The 19,140-nt window shown below is 28.7% G+C and overlaps 4 protein-coding genes across 6 annotated transcripts in view; 1 reads left to right on the top strand and 3 right to left on the bottom strand.

Moving 5' to 3' along the window:
- The window catches only part of LOC106786075 (ubiquitin carboxyl-terminal hydrolase 31-like), a 19,261-nt gene extending 13,102 nt beyond the window's left edge, over nt 1–6,159 (bottom strand). For both annotated transcript variants that reach the window (XR_001381610.1, XM_014747092.1), the window contains exon 1: nt 5,009–6,159. Coding sequence is in view for 1 of the 2 variants with exons in the window: in XM_014747092.1 (XP_014602578.1) it covers nt 5,009–5,926 (918 nt within the window). In the remaining variant the exon portion in view is untranslated. The remainder of the gene's footprint in view (nt 1–5,008) is intronic.
- Nucleotides 6,160–7,794: 1,635 nt separating this feature from the next.
- Nucleotides 7,795–15,113, top strand: LOC106786086 (protein yellow-like). Of its 2 annotated transcripts, XM_014747111.1 has the most exons (4): nt 7,795–8,113; nt 13,370–13,559; nt 13,647–13,902; nt 14,230–15,113. In XM_014747111.1, exons 2-4 carry the CDS (start codon nt 13,468–13,470, stop codon nt 14,851–14,853), a joined length of 972 nt encoding a protein of 323 aa, XP_014602597.1. In that variant the 5' UTR covers nt 7,795–8,113; nt 13,370–13,467; the 3' UTR covers nt 14,854–15,113. The 2 variants fall into 2 exon arrangements, with proteins under 2 accessions (XP_014602597.1, XP_014602596.1); XM_014747110.1 differs by lacking the exon at nt 7,795–8,113 and having other exon boundaries at nt 13,168–13,559.
- On the bottom strand, nt 8,191–10,170 carry LOC106786087 (general transcriptional corepressor trfA-like). Its single transcript, XM_014747112.1, has 2 exons — nt 10,091–10,170; nt 8,191–9,780 (listed from the first exon to the last, which is right to left on the bottom strand). The coding sequence occupies exons 1-2, from the start codon at nt 10,093–10,095 to the stop codon at nt 8,700–8,702; spliced, it is 1,086 nt and encodes a 361-aa protein (XP_014602598.1). The 5' UTR covers nt 10,096–10,170; the 3' UTR covers nt 8,191–8,699.
- Nucleotides 10,813–12,451, bottom strand: LOC106786085 (major royal jelly protein 1). The gene is made up of 3 exons (XM_014747108.1): nt 11,937–12,451; nt 11,346–11,760; nt 10,813–11,213 (listed from the first exon to the last, which is right to left on the bottom strand). Exons 1-3 carry the CDS (start codon nt 12,429–12,431, stop codon nt 10,987–10,989), a joined length of 1,137 nt encoding a protein of 378 aa, XP_014602594.1. The 5' UTR covers nt 12,432–12,451; the 3' UTR covers nt 10,813–10,986.
- Nucleotides 15,114–19,140: the final 4,027 nt, after the last annotated feature.

Genomic DNA, 19,140 nt, shown 5'->3' with positions numbered 1-19,140 from the left:
TTATACAAATTCAATTTCGTTTTATTGTTAAATATGAAACACGATATTATAAAAACGTATATCACTTTATGAAAAATTGTATAAGTATTATAACATTTCGCGTATATAATTTAATTGAAAATAATTTTTGTCTTCCCTTTTTAATTTTTTTGCTATCAGAGAATAGCAGGGACAGCATCTCGGAACTTCGTTAAGATAGTATCCTAATTTTAAAAGTGGAGATAACGATCTTATCGCAAGGCCAGCATATTACTCCTTTGGCACGTGCTCGAGTGTACTCGTCTACTTGGTTTTCACTATCATCCTTTTCACATTATTACACGCCCAAGAAATGTATATGAAATTTAAAATGGATATTTCATGGTTTCTGTTTTAGCAATTGTCCATTTTTTTCCATTCGAATCTGTTTCATCAAAAATCTAATATTATTTGAATAATAACAAATCAATATTTCTCATATTTCTTTAAACGAAAATCAAAATATATATCACACATAAAAAATAAATAATATCATCATATCGTGCAGGTCATACATATCGTATATAAAATTTTGTTATAAAAAATACATCGTGTATACTAATAACATAATGTTTTTTTTTTCTTCTAATGTTTTATTTATATAGAAAACAAAAGAAACTTTTGACGTATTTTATTTATAAACGAATCCATAAATTCAATTGTAAATAATACATTTAGTAGGATCTCGATTAATTGGTAAGCTGTGATTAAGTATATTCGTCATGGAAAAATGGCAATATTTAATGTTATCGCTTCATTCTGATGACACAATTTAGCAATACTTTTTACAAAAATCACAACAGTTAACTGGTAAACAGCAAATAATAACTTCTGCATATCATAACACAAAATATTGCCATTTCTCCATATATACACGTCAATCAGAGATAATTAGTTCACCGAGTTTTTAATTATTAGGGATCTTGGTTATCTATTGTCTCATATTTGTTAATACATACATATATATGTTACTAAAAAAAAAAAGGAAAAAACAAAGAAAAAAATATAGAAGAAATTTTTATATTACATAAAAGAACCGTGTTTTAAATAATTTCATCCTTGTCTTGATTATCTATTAAGCTTCAATTTATTCGCGTCATTTGTTTTCTAATCACGCCGATTTAATCAAGATGTACTATTTTATATTAATAAAAAAAAAAGAATATAGCAATAATTATAACAATGAATTACGCCAAAAAAAATAGAAAAAATTGATTTAATTACACGTTTTAAAATGCAAATAGTAATAATAATCGAATACATAACTTATCTTATCTTTTTATCTTTAATGAAAAAATTCAATTACCACTTATAATTATCAAATAGTTTTTCCTTATCAAGGAAACTACATAAATCGTATACGTACATATATATCGGGTGTACAAACATATGTTCATGACTTTCCAAATCAATGGAGCAAGATAACCAGTGAAAGAAAGGTGCGAGCATCTCTCGGTTTCTTTATTTTGAAAGCATTAGAAAGCTCTGATTCGCTCAGCTGGCTAACTACGTTGTTGAAAGTTAAAACAATTTGTGATAACGTCTTACGTGCAACTTGAACAAGAACGAAGACGAAAGGAACCATACAAAAAAAATTAAGATAAATAGATAAATAGATAAATAAATTTATATACGGATAAGAGAATGTAATACATGGATGAAAAATGATTACGAGAATTCATTGTTATTTTTCGATCTGGACTAAAGATTTCCTTGATAAAAATTCTTCTTATCTAAAGCTAAATAAATAATTCTAATAAGCAAGAAATATGCGATAAGACGAATGTTTCACGCAAGAATTTATATTTATAATTTATATATATATATAACATGAATAAGATTTATAAGGAAAAAAAAAAGGGATAGAAAATATTACAGATAAATCATAAGTAATTAATGCTGAATATAAATAATAATAATAATAATAATTCTAATAATTAAGGACGTTTGTAATATTCGATTATTTCTTGCGAAAAAATTATTCTTCCTTGTCGTACAATTTTGTCACGTGAAACGAGGGGAAAAATTTTTAAAATTCCACGTAATCTTTCACGAAATAAACAATGAGTTTGTTTCACAATTCAAAAAAGTAATTAGTCTTTCTCGGTCTTTCAGTTAATAATTACATAGAAAAGTAATTGTTTTTGTTTGATAAGGAACGATGAGTCATTTCTCATTTACAGTCATTCCTCTCAAATTCTTACCTCATCAATGTAAGATGTTAATTTAACTATGGCCACTGTGTCGTGAAAACAAAAAAGAATGAATATACACACAAATGACCAAACATGCGTATTATTCTTAACACGTGATATGTAACATTTAACTAATATTTTTTCTTTTCTTTTTATATATAGAAGAAGAGATATACAGATATATAGAAAGAAATAACAGAAAAATATGATATAAGAAAATAAAATTGAAGAGAGATAATGTATTAATTAAAAAAAGAACCGCAATGGACATAATTTATAGATTTATCGAGATCGATTAGGAAAATACATATTAATTCAGTTGTATCAATGAATACGATCAAAAAAAGATGCACAATGAATAATTATTATCAAGAAAAAGTAATGTGTTTTTTTTTTTAATTGACGTCATTAGAATTTATCTGGACGATAGACCTGAACTTTGATATTTACTAAATTAAAATATTTAAATAATGAACAATACTCATTAATGATATTTGCAAAAAGTCGAATGATACATCGAGAATAAGCAAATAATCACGATCGAAGTTAGGAATGAAAATCTGAAATATATTTGTAGGCTTCATTATTTTCCATTTATTGAAGATTAAAAGGATCTTTTTGAAAAAGTATCTACATCAAATTTATATCTTCAAATTGAAATTGACAATTTTTATAAATTATTAGTTATATGTGCTGGTAATTACGACAATGAACTGTAATTATTGTAATATAAATTATATCATTGTTTTTGTTTAATTTTTCGATTTAATTACTCCTGTAATTACCAGCTTTTAAAAGCGTTACTAAAGGATAAAAAAGTTTCTATTTGGATTCCAATTATTTTGTAACGATCGTTAATTCTTTACCATTCGAGAGGTTTTGCTAAATGATAACGATAACGTAAGCAATCATTCATAAATATATAAATAATACTAATCGGAAATTTTGTGTATGTGGCATTTCTTTTATCAAAAGATAGTATTTATATTGGATATAATAATTCGTATTATTCGAAAATATTACAAATTAAAATTTTGATTCGATTATGTGAACGGGTTTTTGTAGGTTGCGATATCACCTACCAATCAAATTTGAATTTATACATATTGATTGATCTACATGAAAATAATGTTTGAATGCAAATAATATGAACGATAAAAAATCTTTATCCAAGTTTTTTCTGATTTAACTATTTTCACATGGAATCTTCTTATTTTTCTTTAAATTTTTCGAAGAAGTCGAAATTTTGTAATAACTAATAATATATTATTTATAAATAGTAAAAATATTTTTCTGTCACAATGCAACAAACAATAAAATAAAAAAAACATTAAATGCAAATAATAATAATAATAATATATTAATTTTTATAATAATGTGTGTAAATAATAATAAAGTTTATGGTGCCTTTATCATCTTATCTTTTTTTTTGTTACAATTTCTCTTAATTTGTCATCATATTTATACTCCAGTCATAAAATTCTGATATACATATAATTATAAGACTATATTAACTATTAATTATTATTATTATTTATGCCAAAAAACATGCATCTCTAGATATATAAATATAATAAAATTTCTCTTATTCATTTTGAAGGATACGAAAGAAACGTGCGAAGGATCGATACAGGTTTTAACAATTTTTTTTCTCGGTCAATCATTTGTATATTTCCTTCGATTTCGTTCAGAAATCCCAGCACGTATACTTTTCGAACGTGAAACAAATTTAGGTTAAGGCCTCGACAGTCTGAAACACACGCATGCATACACGACATACACACATCACAAGAACGATCAACTAACCAACCAGCTTCTCCCATTTCTCGAAGCAATAAATAAAATCATGCGTAAGGTTACAACCATTACACCAAGTTATATAGTATGGTTGATTTAAGCAACCATGTCATAAATAACTTAAAAATATCCTACCAACACGTATTCAACCTTCGCATATTTAAAAAATCAAACTTATCGAAAGGAAACAAAAAAACAAGTTGTCTCCTAATATAATTTCGATACTTTCATTTGATTACGTACAAGTATCTTTTCGATAACACATTTTCAATGCATTATTATTCATTATGCATTCTCTTTGAGACACCAAAACCTAAATGCAAATGAAACCTTCGTTTCTTCAAATTCATCTAATCAATCTTGTATTGCCAATAGAAGTATCATAATATTATAATTTTATAAATGTTTACAATACAAAAACCAAATATAATGTATATATATATATATATATATACATATATTAATAGTAGTTAGATCTTAAAATCGTGATAAAATAAATTGTTTCGGAAATAAATATTTGGCGCGAAACTCCCGCTTCAGTGACGTCTTAATGACACGCGACCATCGAACGGACCAATGGCGTTGCATCGCGCCATGCGAAAATTTCACGTGAAAGCGATCGTACGTTATAAGTCGAGAGTAGTAGATATATCGACCGATACCAAAAGGAATAAGTTGCTTAACAAACAGAAAGAAAATAAGATGGCGAATGAAACAGATTTATCGATCGAACGATCAAGACGAACGTTTCCGTAACAAATTTAAAAGTAGAAAAAAGCTTTATCTCATAAGATACATAAGTACATGTAAACACATAAGAAGAGACAAATAAAAATGAAGTACAACGATAGAGGAAAACGTGGCATGATTAGATATCGAATGAACGGAACTTGCAAGCCTATGGAAAGGAGAGTAGGCTTAGGGGAAAAGAGAAAGGGTAAGGGACAAACAAGTACAAAACGAACGCATCGTCATCGTCACGGTCATTTTTCACTTACCTTTATGATCTTGTACTTCTTTTTGGTAGCTTGATTGAGATCCTCATGAACCTTGTCAAGGAGCCAGAGAAGGAATTCTTGGGCATCGTGTTGAAGATTACCACGATACTGACTACCGTATTTATCAACAACACTCTTAAAAGCAGTACTCATTTCTGGGTCATATTGGCAACTCCAGATTGCTTTTAGAAGTAAAGCTAGCTGTTCGGTAATTTCACCCTTGGTGCCGTACTTCTTCGAATTAAGTTTGTTACGTCGCGATAGATCAACTTTGTATTGGTCAAGAACGAAATATTCGGCTATTATGTCCGTGTGTGATAGACACTGGAGTACAGCGTTCATGAAGCACGTGTTGCCGTGATTGCGCAGACCTATAACGCCGGGTACTCTGTCCGCTGGAATGTGTGCTGGTCTCGGTGGTGGCACTCGAATATCAGTCGCACTAGAGCCAAGCTCATCCCTGTGAGAGCTTTTGTTTTGCGTACCTACGTTCGACATTTGTTGCATAATCTTAATAAACTTCCTCCAGGATGACATTACGAATACTTTCTTGCTGGCAGATTTCTCTTGATGGTATGCCTGCTGGTTATTTCCACAATGCAATCTTCCCACGTTCTGCTGCATGCTGTTATCAACCGTATTATATTGTTGCTGTTGTTGCTGTTGCACGTTGTTTTTAGAGTTATCTTTTCCACTGACAGCGCCGCTAACGTCTTTAGAATCACGACTTTTATTCGTTCGACGCTTCGACATTCTTGTGGCACTTAGAAATAAATTCCTCGGAAGCGTGAAGGTTCGCTTCAGCCTCGAGCTAGAGTCTCGGGATTTGGTTTCGTATGATTTAACAACCTCTTCCACGCCCAGCTCGCCCTCCGACACGGATTTCATCACCGCGCTCGGGGGATTCTCAGTGGTCATCGCCGGCCTACCAACAGACCGGTCTTACATGGCCTAGAACGTAAGGCCCCTCGCATCACGTTTATTTACACGGTATTCACTAACCGTCCCGTACACTTAACATTACTCGTTACACATCATCGAACTACACAGCGCGATGTGTACTTCGTCGTCGTACACGTATCCCGCTCGCACGCGCTGCGCCGGCCATTTGCCTTTTAACGCACGAACTTCCACGATTTCACAGCGCCCTCGAACCAAGTCAACAGTTCAAAATAGACATGACACTTTAGAATAATTACTTCCTCGATGATGGCGCTATCTATGGCGAAAATTAAAACTATACAAGAGCGTTCAGATTACATTGTCGATAAAGAAGAACATTCGTTATTTATTACAATATTTTATCCTCGTAGATTCATATTAACAATTGAATCTTGTCTTGAAGACCACCTTAAGGTTGCTATCCCTTTTCGTTAGAAGCGTGCGAGACTTCAGCGACAAATATGGACGCAATATGAACTACAAGGAAAACAGAGTATCAATGTCCTACCATAAGCGTATCAGTGATAAGTTTGTGTATGATACCTCTCTCACAATCAGGTTAATTGGGTTACAGCAGTGGTTCTCTAACTTTTTCTATTCTCGGCATCCTTGCTAAATCCAAATTTTCTCAAAGCAACCTATGTCAAATTCTAACAAGTTCATTTTACAAAAAAGTTACAAATTTTCTTATTTAAGAATTGGCTAAAATGAAATAAAACACGTTTTATTTATAAACTTTTACAAACAATTAATATTAAGTTAATGATTTGCACTAACTACGTATGTTAGATTTAACATTTTATCATATCGAAATGAAAGTTGAAATAAAATTGTTAACATTTTATAATATTATTTCGTGTCACCCTGTAAAGATTTCCAGAGAGCTACAACGCACATTGTGAGAACCACTGTTTTACGCTTTTGCACGTTTAACTTAATAGTACTATTAAAACTTTGTTTTGAACAAATATGATTGTCTTTTTAAAGTATCTGTTTCTTTTTTGTTCTAATAAAGCTATTCGGCATTTTCGCTTTTAATTAGCCTAATTAGTATTTAAATTAATCTTAGAAATAGTTTAATTTTAAAATTGGAATTTACACACTTAAAGAATTTAACAATGTTTCTTTATTTTCATTTTTTTAAAGTGCACTTTTTTCCGCTTAAATTGCAGTTGCGCTTTGAATTTGTGGTTGCGCATGCGTATAACATATCTCCCACTCATGACGCCACCATTTCATAATTATTCAAAGTATAATAATTATTTTCAACTAATTAACGATAAATAAAAAATATTTAGTAAAATAAAGTTGAGAGGAGCCAGACAAACAAAAAGTGAGCAATTGATTAAAAACAAAAAACAATAGAAAACTTCATTGCTTTGCTTAGAAATGAGAAAAAATATTTTCGTTTTTTCAATTATTAATAACCAATTAAAGAATTAATTAATAAAATGAGTAATTATGGATTTTGATTGAACAATTAGTGAGTAATAAAAAGCACTTATTCATTATTTTCTGCTGTTGCGGTTCTATGCTAACTTTTTTGTGCTATTTTCCAAGCAGTAACGATGAGATTTACCATCAACTAGTACGTATAATTCTTGTTTTATTATCAATCGATTATATAATTTATCAAGTCTGACTCAGTTAATATTAGTTGGTCTCTATTCCGCACTGAACCATGCCATGTGTTATTTAATATATTTCTCTGATATTTTAATTGGAAGTAAATCGAAAGATGCGTATAACAATGTATAATTTTGTTTTTTTGGCAAAATTATTCTAGAATTTTTCGAACGCCAATAAATATAATCCTAATCATAGCGTTTATAAATATGAACTTACATGAAACAAGATAATTTAAAGCAAATTATTTGTTTATTGTAAATATAATTTATGAATTTCTATGACCTTCACAAAATAAAACAATCCTTCTTAAAACCATCTTAAAGATCATCGTACAGCAGACTACATTACTATCCATGTATTTTGTTGAAATCTTGTACACGGTTCATTTTTCATTAATCTATTAATTCAATGGTGGCACTATTTTTTCATATTTCTTAATACGATACAAAAATCAATAGTTTAATTTAAGCACATAAAACATTGAAATTCGTTTGTATGATTTCTAAGGCGAAGTACAAAAGTGACAGCATTAAGGTAATATGTTTGTTTTAACAGTTAAAATATTTTAAAGATTATTATTGAAATAAAATGTAAAAGAAGGATGGATTTTTTAGTTTAAAATTTTGTCATATATCACATTTTAATCAAATTTGTATACAATCTTTACGTTTATGCTTAATTTTAGCTGTGTAAACATATGAATAATTACATAAAACACTATTACTTTTTATTATAGATTTCTCTTTTGAAAGAATAAATACTTTGTATACATTCCTATACAAACATAAAGTCTTATAAAGTATATATAAAATCAAGGTCTTATCTAAAATATTTCAATCCTCTCTCTTTCTCTCTCTAATGTTATAGTAATATATATAAAAAGTTTATCGTATCATTTATGAGTTCATTGTCATTATTAATCTCCTTTCTGAGGAGACTTAACAACACCTTTTCATACTTCTATCACCTTTATAAGGAGTCAACAACACACTGTGTTTCAAAGCGATCATCCATCCATCCAAGTATTAACCATGTCCATTGTTTAACTTCAGTGATCGAACGGGAACAAATTTTTGTAATAATATTTTTGATAAATATATAGATATAAATAATGGAAATACTAAGTGGTATTCGAATAATTATCAGGCAACATAACAGTACAAAAATCCATTGGTGTGGCTTCTTTCTTAATTGGATTATTACTGTCGTATTGACAGCATTCTTCTTCTCTGAGCCTTTTGCATTTTTTATAGCTTCCATCTGTAGATGATTCAATACTTGTTTCTGTTGACTCATCTAAATCAATGATATTTATTACATTTTCCTTTGCTCCTAATAAATGATTGATTTTCTCCTTTTTAGTAAGTTGATCCGTAGATTCATCAGGTTGATTTGTTAATTTTTCTGAAGATGAAGAACTTTTTTCAAAATTAAAACTAGTATCCAAACTTTCATCAAGACTTATATTGTTTTCATATTCTGAAAGAAAAGTTGAATCTGATTTATTGCTAATGTTTAACGGATCATTTGTTTCACATTCTTGATGACACATTAATTCATTCTTTATCTCTGTACTTTTTACTGTGTCGTTGCATCTTTCGCTTTGACTATAAATATTATTGAAGTGTAAATTATTTTCCTTTCTTTTTGAGCCTATCATATCAGTCAGTGTACTTTGTCTTAAAACTTTTTCCTGATTACGTGGAGATTTATTGGACTTTGTCAATACGGGAGTATTATTTAATCTTCTATTGTACGATGATTCCATTGTTTCCATTGTCTTATGAAATACTAATTTGGTTTGCTTAAATTTTTTACTACGTGGCGTCTGTGTTACCTCAATATTATACTGTATAGTATTTAAATTATTATTTTGATTTATTTGAGAATTATTGTTTGGTATCAAGTTCATATTATTTATAATTTTCAAAGGTGTTTTGTTCAATGCTTTTTCTCTTCTTATAATAGATAAATTATTCCTTTTTCTCAAATTATTCAATGGCGTTTTAGATTGTCCATTTTTTTTAACATTTTTCTTTTTTCTAATAGTCACCTTTTTATTTCTAATCGGTGTGCTACATAATAGTACTGATGAAACATTAGTCGTAGGACTATTAGCAAATGTATAACTTGTTTCATTTGACATCTTTTGTTCATTGTCAAGACTTAAATTATTTACTGGACTTGTGCTTTCATTAGTGCTGATCATAGAAGAAACATTCTTATTAAAACTGTTACTTTTAGAATTTGAATCACTTCTTAAAAATATAGGACTATTAAGCATTTCATTTAAATTTGTCAACGATTCATTGTTAGAAATGAGATCTGACGTGCATTGTTCCTGACTATCTTCCATTAAATCGACTGAATTTGTTGTATGCAGTTCTTCAAAATATAAACTATCTGAGGATCTATTAATTTTATCATCTTGACTAATCATCCGAGTCTTTTCTTCATGCAATGATTTAGAATTAACCTTCTGATGTTTGTTCACGACATTTAAGTACATACCCCATATTTTCTTATACTCCTTGAATACTCCTTGAAGATAAACATTAAAATTTTTGACAGCTGCCCTTGCAGCTTCTTTTTCTATAAAATAATCAAGCTCTGGAAGTTTTGCCATTGTAATAATGCCGTTAATTAAGGTTAGAATGCCTTGATCAACTTCAACTGCACTTTTGCTTCTGTTTTATGGTTATCAGCTAAAACCGTTATGGCTGTACATTGTACTTGTGATCATTCTTGAACGATGAATAAGTCTAGACGAATGCATTCTAAATAATCGAATTTTAATTTAATTTTCGATATATAAACGTACACATACTATATATGTGTATATATATCGATTTTATATCGATATCGATCGATATGAAATCTTTTGGGAGATATAATATACAATATATATTATAGAAATGTAAAATATTTAAAGAAAAAAAGGAAAATTATATATATAATAAAAAAAGGAAAATTAATAAAAAAAAGAAATATTACAAAATAATTGTTACAACATAATTATAACTTTATTACTATATATTTTATATATAATTTTATTACAACATAATTATAACTTTATTATATATAATTCAATTAGTGTTAATTTTTTCGTTACGTTCCTTTACTTATCTATAAATTTAATTTTTTACTTTTAATTAAATATAATTGCATATGTCTAGATTATAAATTAAGTTACATTTTCAGGATATAAAAATCAAAACATTCGGACAAAAATCTATAGTATATAAGTTTTATTTGTACATAAATTATCGTTTTTTTTTTAAACAAGTAGCAATCAGCTTTTTTATGAAAGCCAACGATGTCCGTAATATTTGAAATTACGATATGTTTGATTGGCGATCGTATATTTCGTTGCAATTTATTATATTGTTCAATTTCAACGTATGTATTTATTCTTCGCAAGAGTTCATTAGAGGATGAATAGAGACTGTAGCACCTGCACAACTAACTGTGTTTAATATGTAATCGTGGAAGTTGCTTTCAATGGTCCACATGAGTCTTTTGTAGCCAGGTACAACTTGTGTTGATAATCGACAATCACCGTCTTTTTGTACTAAAAGGAAGTTCTCTTGTATGAACGGTGTTTCCGTATTCCACATATAAATATCAGATTCACCTAAAAATGATAAATAGAATATTTTATATATGTAGTTAAAAAATGTTAATTTAATATATATGTAAAGCTATAATTGTATAAAACTATTTTCCTATATATATATAATATTTAATTGATTATATTGATCTATACCTTTGTTCCGGAAGAATATGGCCGGTCCATTGTCGGTACCAAGTAGAACAATTTTCTGATTTTTTAAGCCAACTTCCTCAATTCCTCCATTTATATCACCAATTCTCAAATCAGCAGCTTTAATACCGAAAATTCTGCTAGATCCTAAATAAGTAAAGTATACAACGGGTGTACCGTCAGATTTTCTGACAAGTACCATATACAACACATCAGGCTTTTCCAAACTAGCAGACACAGTATTTGGTAAAACTACTCTACTTCCATGATTTGCTGTGACATTGTAAATAATGATAGCTCTGTTTGTTGCATCAGAAATATATATGTAAACTTGGCCATCTTCTGCATAGTCAACGAGCATGTATTGAAGATGGGATGATGGTAGTACAAGCTGGCTTAAGTCGATGATTTTAACTACCTAAGAAGAAGAAGAAAAAATAAATAACTATATAATTAAATAGTATCTATAAAATAAATTTTGAAATTTGGTCGTTTAGTAACAATTTAAAATTCAACTATTTCATACACATATTATATATATTCAATCAGGATAATATCTATGTAATGAAGTTTACAAATTTGTCAAGTGCATACCTTGCCAGTTTTAATATTAATTCCAACAACTTTAGCAGGACATCTTCTAACTGGTTGAGTCATTGTGTTAACGATACCGGTATCAAGGACCCAAAGAATATCTTGAATATCGAGTACAATGTCAATGGCACTTTGTAGGGCTTCACAATTACCTTCTTCTTGTATTGCCCAGCAAGGGAACGGCAGGATCATTGGTTTACAAGTATTACTTCTTAAGGATACGACACCCAAAGTAAATGGTACACCAGGCTTGTAACGTGGTAGAGATAAAATCGCTTCGTCCTTGTAAATCTGCATCCTTGTTGCTATTACATTTCTAGCTGTGTAACGGCCACTTGTCTCGTAGATGTTCTTTGTGCTCTGGCAAGGCCATTCGAGGCTGTGTCCATTGAGAGTGAATGATAATCCTGATAGGGAATGTTTCTGGATATTTCCCGACGAAAAACTTATTACTATAATTGTCAGATAGACAATGCTCCTTAGGAGCATCTTCATCCTAATTCTTGTAATGAATACCCAAGAGAAGTACTTCGTTGATCTATCTTTCTTTTTTTACTGTCTTTCTCTTTCTAAATTTTTCTCTTATTTCCTAAAAATGAATAATACTTAAAATAAACGAGAACTTACGAGAACTTGATTCTTTACGAATATTCACGATGTCTTACAAATACGCGAATGTAATATCCGTCGTATCGTTGATATATATACGTCATGTAGTAATATAAACATCGTATTTTTTTTTCTTTTCTCATTATTTCAACATACAGAGTCTTGCAGCTTTCGCATTATTTCATATTTACAAATGAGAATGTTAATGATTTTTTTGAAATATATTTAACGAGAAATGGCAGATCTCAAGGATTCAGGAAGTTTATGAAAATTAGCAAAGAGAAGGAAGTTCCAATTTTATAATCAAATATTTCACATTTGTTTAAATTCCTTACAATTATTTTAAACACATTGTTGATTCTTTGATATATACGGAAGTAAGGAGTTTTAGGAAGTCATAATAAATGTATTGTAGGTAAAAAAGAGGGAAAACTGTTTAATACATTATTCACTTATATTGCTTGTTCGTCTATATTTTTTTAATTAATTTTAATTATGTAAAATATCATTGATGATTAAAAGAGAGAATGTAAATTTTATAATTAATCCAATTCGTAATTGGTTTAATTCCGGTATGCAAGAACAAATGGACAACAGACATCTTTTAAAAACGAATGATTTCCCAATGCCAGTATTGTTGTCAATCAACAAAGTATATAAATGGCGTAATCCTAAATATCTTTCAGTTCATCATTACGATTCGATCGAAAAGGAAGATAATAAAAGAGTCTTGAATAGTTAGTAATAAACCTAAATAATAATGTTATTCAAATTTTTGTTGGCGCTTTCAATCATCATCGTATTTGTTACTGCAAACGATTTAGAACAAGTAGAACAACTAGAACAATTAGAACCCTATGATAATCATGAAGTTCAGTGGGTTGGTGGATCATTTGAATGGCCATGTGCAACTACGAAAAGTATGTTTAAAAATAGTGGTCGTTACATTTCGAAAAACGTGATTGCAACGAGAGCTGCAATTTTCAATGACGATGCTTTTTTGGCTCTACCAAGGTGAGATATATGAATATCTTTTATATTGTATATTTTAATATTTCCTAAGTATTAATGTGAAGTATTTGACTTATCTTTGTTTTAAAGATTTAGGCCTGGTATTCCAGCAACTTTGGCTAGAGTCTCTCTCAATGACAGAAACTGTCAAGCTAATCTCTATGCTTTCCCATGCTGGTCCGTTCAAGAGGAAGGTACATTGAAAGCATTGCAAAATGTTGTGGATCTTTTCTTGGATCCTCAAGATATTCTTTGGGTTTTGGATACAGGTGTAATTCATACTTTAGAGGAATCTGTACGTATGTCCCCACCAAAAGTTGTCGCATTCAACGTGAAAACAGGCAAGGTAAGCTCTTACATTTTATTTTTTTATAGTAATAATGCTTTTACTATTCATTGTACATAATGAATTGGCAAATCTCATTTTTCATGTGTTAACTATAAAACGAAACGTGTCATAAAAATACGATATAATCACGAGACGAGATATTTTACATTGTTGACTATTAATGTTATTTTTCGATTCTAAATCTAATTTAACAGAAATTATTAAAACGATTAATCTCCGAACTGTTTACTTTATTTTGGCAACTTAATCATGATTCGTATTCATTTTCATTTTCGATTAAGATCTGTAAAGATTGAAATTGAATTGTTTTATTATCCTTTATAGCTCGTGAAAACGGTTGAACTTGACGGTTTAACCATACCTTCATCTAGACTTCAATACGTTGTTGCTGATTATAGTCCGGATGGACGTGTCTTCATTTACGTATCGGATGCTGCAACAAGAGCAATTTTGGTCTACGATGTTACATCTGGTCGTGGTTATAGATTCGTTTTACCCAAAACTGTAACCATGAGTTCTTCTCGAAGAGATGTACTCTATTTGGCTCTTATTCGTCATGCCGATGGTAGTACTTGTCTTATGTTCACTTATTTATCAAGCAGTCGTCTGTTCTCCATCAAAACGGAATATCTTCGAAACGGTTTAACGCACGGAAAAATTCAAGATATTGGAATGAAGCCTAAACGTTTAGTAATTCTAGGCACGGACAACGGCAATGCTCTGTTCTTTAGATACGAAGGCGAAGGTATCGTTCAAAGATGGGATACAAATACTCCTTTCCAATCGGAAAATTTCCAAAAGGTTTATAATAGTGCTACTTGTTCTTTGGCAACTCATGTTATTCCTGATTATAAGAGAAACGGTATGCGTGTATTGGAATCTAATTTCCCGGATTACATAGAAGGCACCGTTGGATGTGGAGCCAATCAAGCTCTTAATATTATGTAAACTTTATTAAAAAAAAAAAAAAAAAAGAGAAAAAACAAAAAACAAAAAAAGCAAGAATAAAATAAAATGCAAATTAAAAATTGTTTCGTAGTGATTTTATACAAAAACACTAGAAATCCACTTAACGACTAGATATTGATCGTGCGGATAAGGCTTTGTTCGAATACGTAATACGTACTTACTTATTTTAAACTATTCACGATCTTGTACCTATAGAAAAGTGCTAGTCAAATAACTTAAAACATAAGAACCTTTCTCTGTTAAAGCCACTCCTAAAAAGTAAAGGTGCATTCACACCAATAATGAACTTTTGATCCTAATATTATTTTTGTTGTTAGATATTTAAAATTTTATTTGAAAATATTTCAGAAATTCTATATGTGTAATAATTTTGCAAGAGTAAATAACAATGAATTTTCGATAATGTCGTAGTATATAATATGAATATGCGGTTTTACTTTCAATAGGTTTCAAACAGGAAGTGTCAAATTAATAATATATTTAGTCAAGCAAATGGCTTTCACTGGAAAATTGATACTTACGATTGTGTTTAATTCTTGAAAATAATCCTATATAACATAAGCAAGTAGACGGTAGAGTATTTGGTTTCTAATTCTAAGCAGTTGCACTTACTGCATGAGATATACATTTCTCAATTATTTCAAAAAAAATATCAAAGAGGTGGTGTATTACTCCTTCTAGAAATATTTAAAATTTTAATCGATCAATTAAAAATAATTGTTTGCTTTTATTTTTATAAAGTAGCTTGTTACGAGTTATAAATTTGTTGTTATTTTGTCATTATTCGTTGTTAGAGTAAGATTACTAACAGTAATAGTGCAATAATTTGTGTAAGCATTCAACATCAATCCAAATGCATTTCATTAAAAGAAATAACATGATCACCAGTTTTTACTTCTTAACTAATTTAAAAAATGTATATTTCATATGTTAGTGCCATATGTAAGTGCCATATGTAACAAGTTCATTTAGTCCACTAGTATGGTATTTTGTAATGTTTATAAATACTAAGCTGATATTAATTTTTTTTAAATTAAAGATATATGAAAAAAAGAAAAAAATTATTATGTTTTTAAAATTATATATATTTTAATTAAAATAAACAAATGTTCAAAATAACGATAGAAACTTTTGAATTAAAAACAACATTTATTAAAAAAAAAGAAAAAAATTTCTAAGGAAATTGCTTTTTTCGTCTTAGTTTTCATTTTTAATTTGGTTTTATATAAAAACTTAATGAATAATTTGTACTCAATTATTTTGCATTTAATTTATACTAACTTAATTCATGCTTTTTATCCTTGTAAGAAAAAAATGTATCGTTATACAAAGAAAAATTTTTATAAAAAGCACTTGCGAGCAAAATCATTTAATTTCAATTGTAATGTAGACGGAAAAGTTCAAAGCCTTTTTTGGTCGACTTCTTTTTTTTTTCTGAATTTATAATGAAGCAATAAATTGTTTACTGTCTGACCATGCGCGATAGCGATCACATTTACATCGTACTCGATATTTTATTGAGTAAAGAGAGAAAGTAGAATAGAACAAAAAGGAATAAAACTTATATTTACCAAAATCAACATAAGGTATATTGTGAATTGGTATAGTTCTCATTTCTGAGTAGGTAACATTTTTGAAATAAATGTGTATGTATGTATATATGATCATTTTTATGTGTTTAACAAATTATAATTATATTAGTAGATCGTTTTATTGAATTAAAATGATATAAGTATGGGTTATAAAACTTCGTTTTATAATTAAAATAGTAATTATATTTGCGGAACACATGTGGAAATATGTATATATATTATTAATGCATATATATGTAAATACATAAACAGGTTGGTAATAACTTATTATCTGATCGAATTAAACATTCTGTTAAACGACTAATATCGAAATGATCTTATTTCCTTTATGAAAATCAATGCTCCTGTGGAAGTAGATTCGATATGAATTATCCGATAGGGAAGAGTATTTAAAATAGTTAGTCTCTTTGGAATTCATATTACTCTAGACAGTATTTTTATAGTACGTTTCACGGAGCTCGTTCGAACTTTCCATCGCATTGATTGATACGCACACAATTTACTTAGATTGTCCTACAGAATGAAATGCAAACAAAAATGAAAAATCTGATAAATAAAAAAAACACTAAACGTCTAGAGAATGTTCTTTACGAGAAAATTATGTGTAAAATTTCGATGTTTAAAATGCATTTTGTTAATTAATATATCTATAATTATTTAATATGACAGATGATTGAATTATTATGCCATATTTTATTGATCATTATCATGTATGTTAAATCCCAGTGAAACTTTCACCCTTGCTTATTACAACATCTATTCATTTTTATTCATTATTCTTTGTGATTTGTTCATTAATCTATTATACGGACGAATACAACTAGGCTTTCTGCTTTTTCTTTTTTACGTTCGTTCACACGTTAACTATTATTCTTCACTAATGGGAAAGGAATTGGTTGAAATTATGAGTATATTTTTATAATATTTTTTAAATTTGTGACTATATTATTTGTCATATAATTTTTTTCAGATATTTTTATGTAATTTTATATTATAAATTTTCGAATGATTTTATTTTATTATTTTAAAAAAATTGATTCCGATCAGTAGAATTTTAAGAATAATCCTAATAAAAAAAGATAATAATACTTCGAGTATAAAAAATTGAGGTTGTAAAGAACGTCCACCTATTTTTAACGTTTCTTAGTACATGAAAAAACTTGTAACGATTCCATAACATATCATTTTTCTTGTACCACGCTTGATATATCTATATGGTCGCAATATCATGGTAACAGACTGTCCTTGAGTAAAAAAAAACTGTAATCGAAAGTTCCGCTGCACTATTAGTACCACACCCTTTCTTTTATATATCACTAGATACTGTTTGTGTTTAGTGATATCTACGAGACTTTCTAATTTAATAAAAAATGACTTTGAGAAGAAATGCTTTCCAATGTCAGATATGTCCTTTAAAATAGTGTAATTTTACTAGCATTTTTTTCATAAACTTAAAAATAATGAAAATATCTTATCGTTAGACATAAGAAAGTTAGCTGATACATCCCTTATATATACATTTTTGTTTATACCTTAGAATACTATATAAATAAATTTAATTTATCTGGCAATTAATTAATAAATTTGTCAAGAATTCACAGTTACTTCTTATAAAGAGTGTACGAGCTCGGTTTCGTAACAATATAAGTTGACCGACTTCGAAATCGACTAAACTGACCAATGCTGTTTGTCGAGTCATGAGCTTCTATGATTATATCGATATGTGTATGTGAGTGTATATGTAAATGTAAATAATGGTATTTAAAAAAGGATACACCGTAACGAGTGTAAATGTTTATCGACAGTTCACGTCGTTGATAATTAGTAGTTACATTCGTAACCCTTAAAGTCATATCCGGTTGTTGATTTCATAAGGATTTTTTGTTTCCTTTATAGACATTGTTATTCTAAGGATCAATAATATTTCTTTCTTTTTTTTCCCTTTTAGATTTGAATTAAGAGACAATTGTGATATATTTTTGATTAATTTCTTAATTGGTTTGAATTAAAAAGATACGACCTATACGACATCGTTGATAAAACGATAAAATTGGTCTTATATAAAAAGAAATCTAAGTAATTACCGTAGAAATTAATTGAAGTTCAGCAATCGTGCTGAACTAAGGTATACGAGTTAACGCATCGATGCTCGAACACAATGTAAGTACCGTATTTGTGGATAAAATTTATGATTATTAAATTGTATCAAGTATCTTGTCGTATAGTATGATTTTTCCGAGTAATTTCAGATATTTTAAACGTTAGAGTAATATCTGCTCGATAAGGAATGTTATGAGTTAAAATAAATCTTTTGATTTTATAGTAGTGATTCTTTATTAGCATTTAATTAAATATATCAACACACACAAAATTATACGATTTTGTTGTTGAGAAGATAGAAAAGGTTTATAAGGTTTTACTTCATTTACAGTATATATCATTTAATGCAGTAAATATTGTCATATATAACAAAATATTACTTTGATTTATACTATACGTAGTGTACATTTTTGGTCAACAAGTGAAAGAATATAAATTAAATTTTAATGAAAACAGGGAATAAGTAAGTTATATTCTACATTATTTATTTTGCTTATAGTACATATATTTTTTAAATTAAATAGGCCAAGATATATGTTATTTACTTTTATGTCCACAATCTAGAACCTAATTA

This window comes from Polistes canadensis, unplaced genomic scaffold (genome assembly GCF_001313835.1).
Source record: "Polistes canadensis isolate GaletaPanama2010 unplaced genomic scaffold, ASM131383v1 scaffold_64, whole genome shotgun sequence".
Taxonomy (NCBI): domain Eukaryota; kingdom Metazoa; phylum Arthropoda; class Insecta; order Hymenoptera; family Vespidae; genus Polistes; species Polistes canadensis.
Note: the sequence above shows the minus strand (reverse complement) of the source record. Positions and strands in the feature narration are given on the sequence as shown.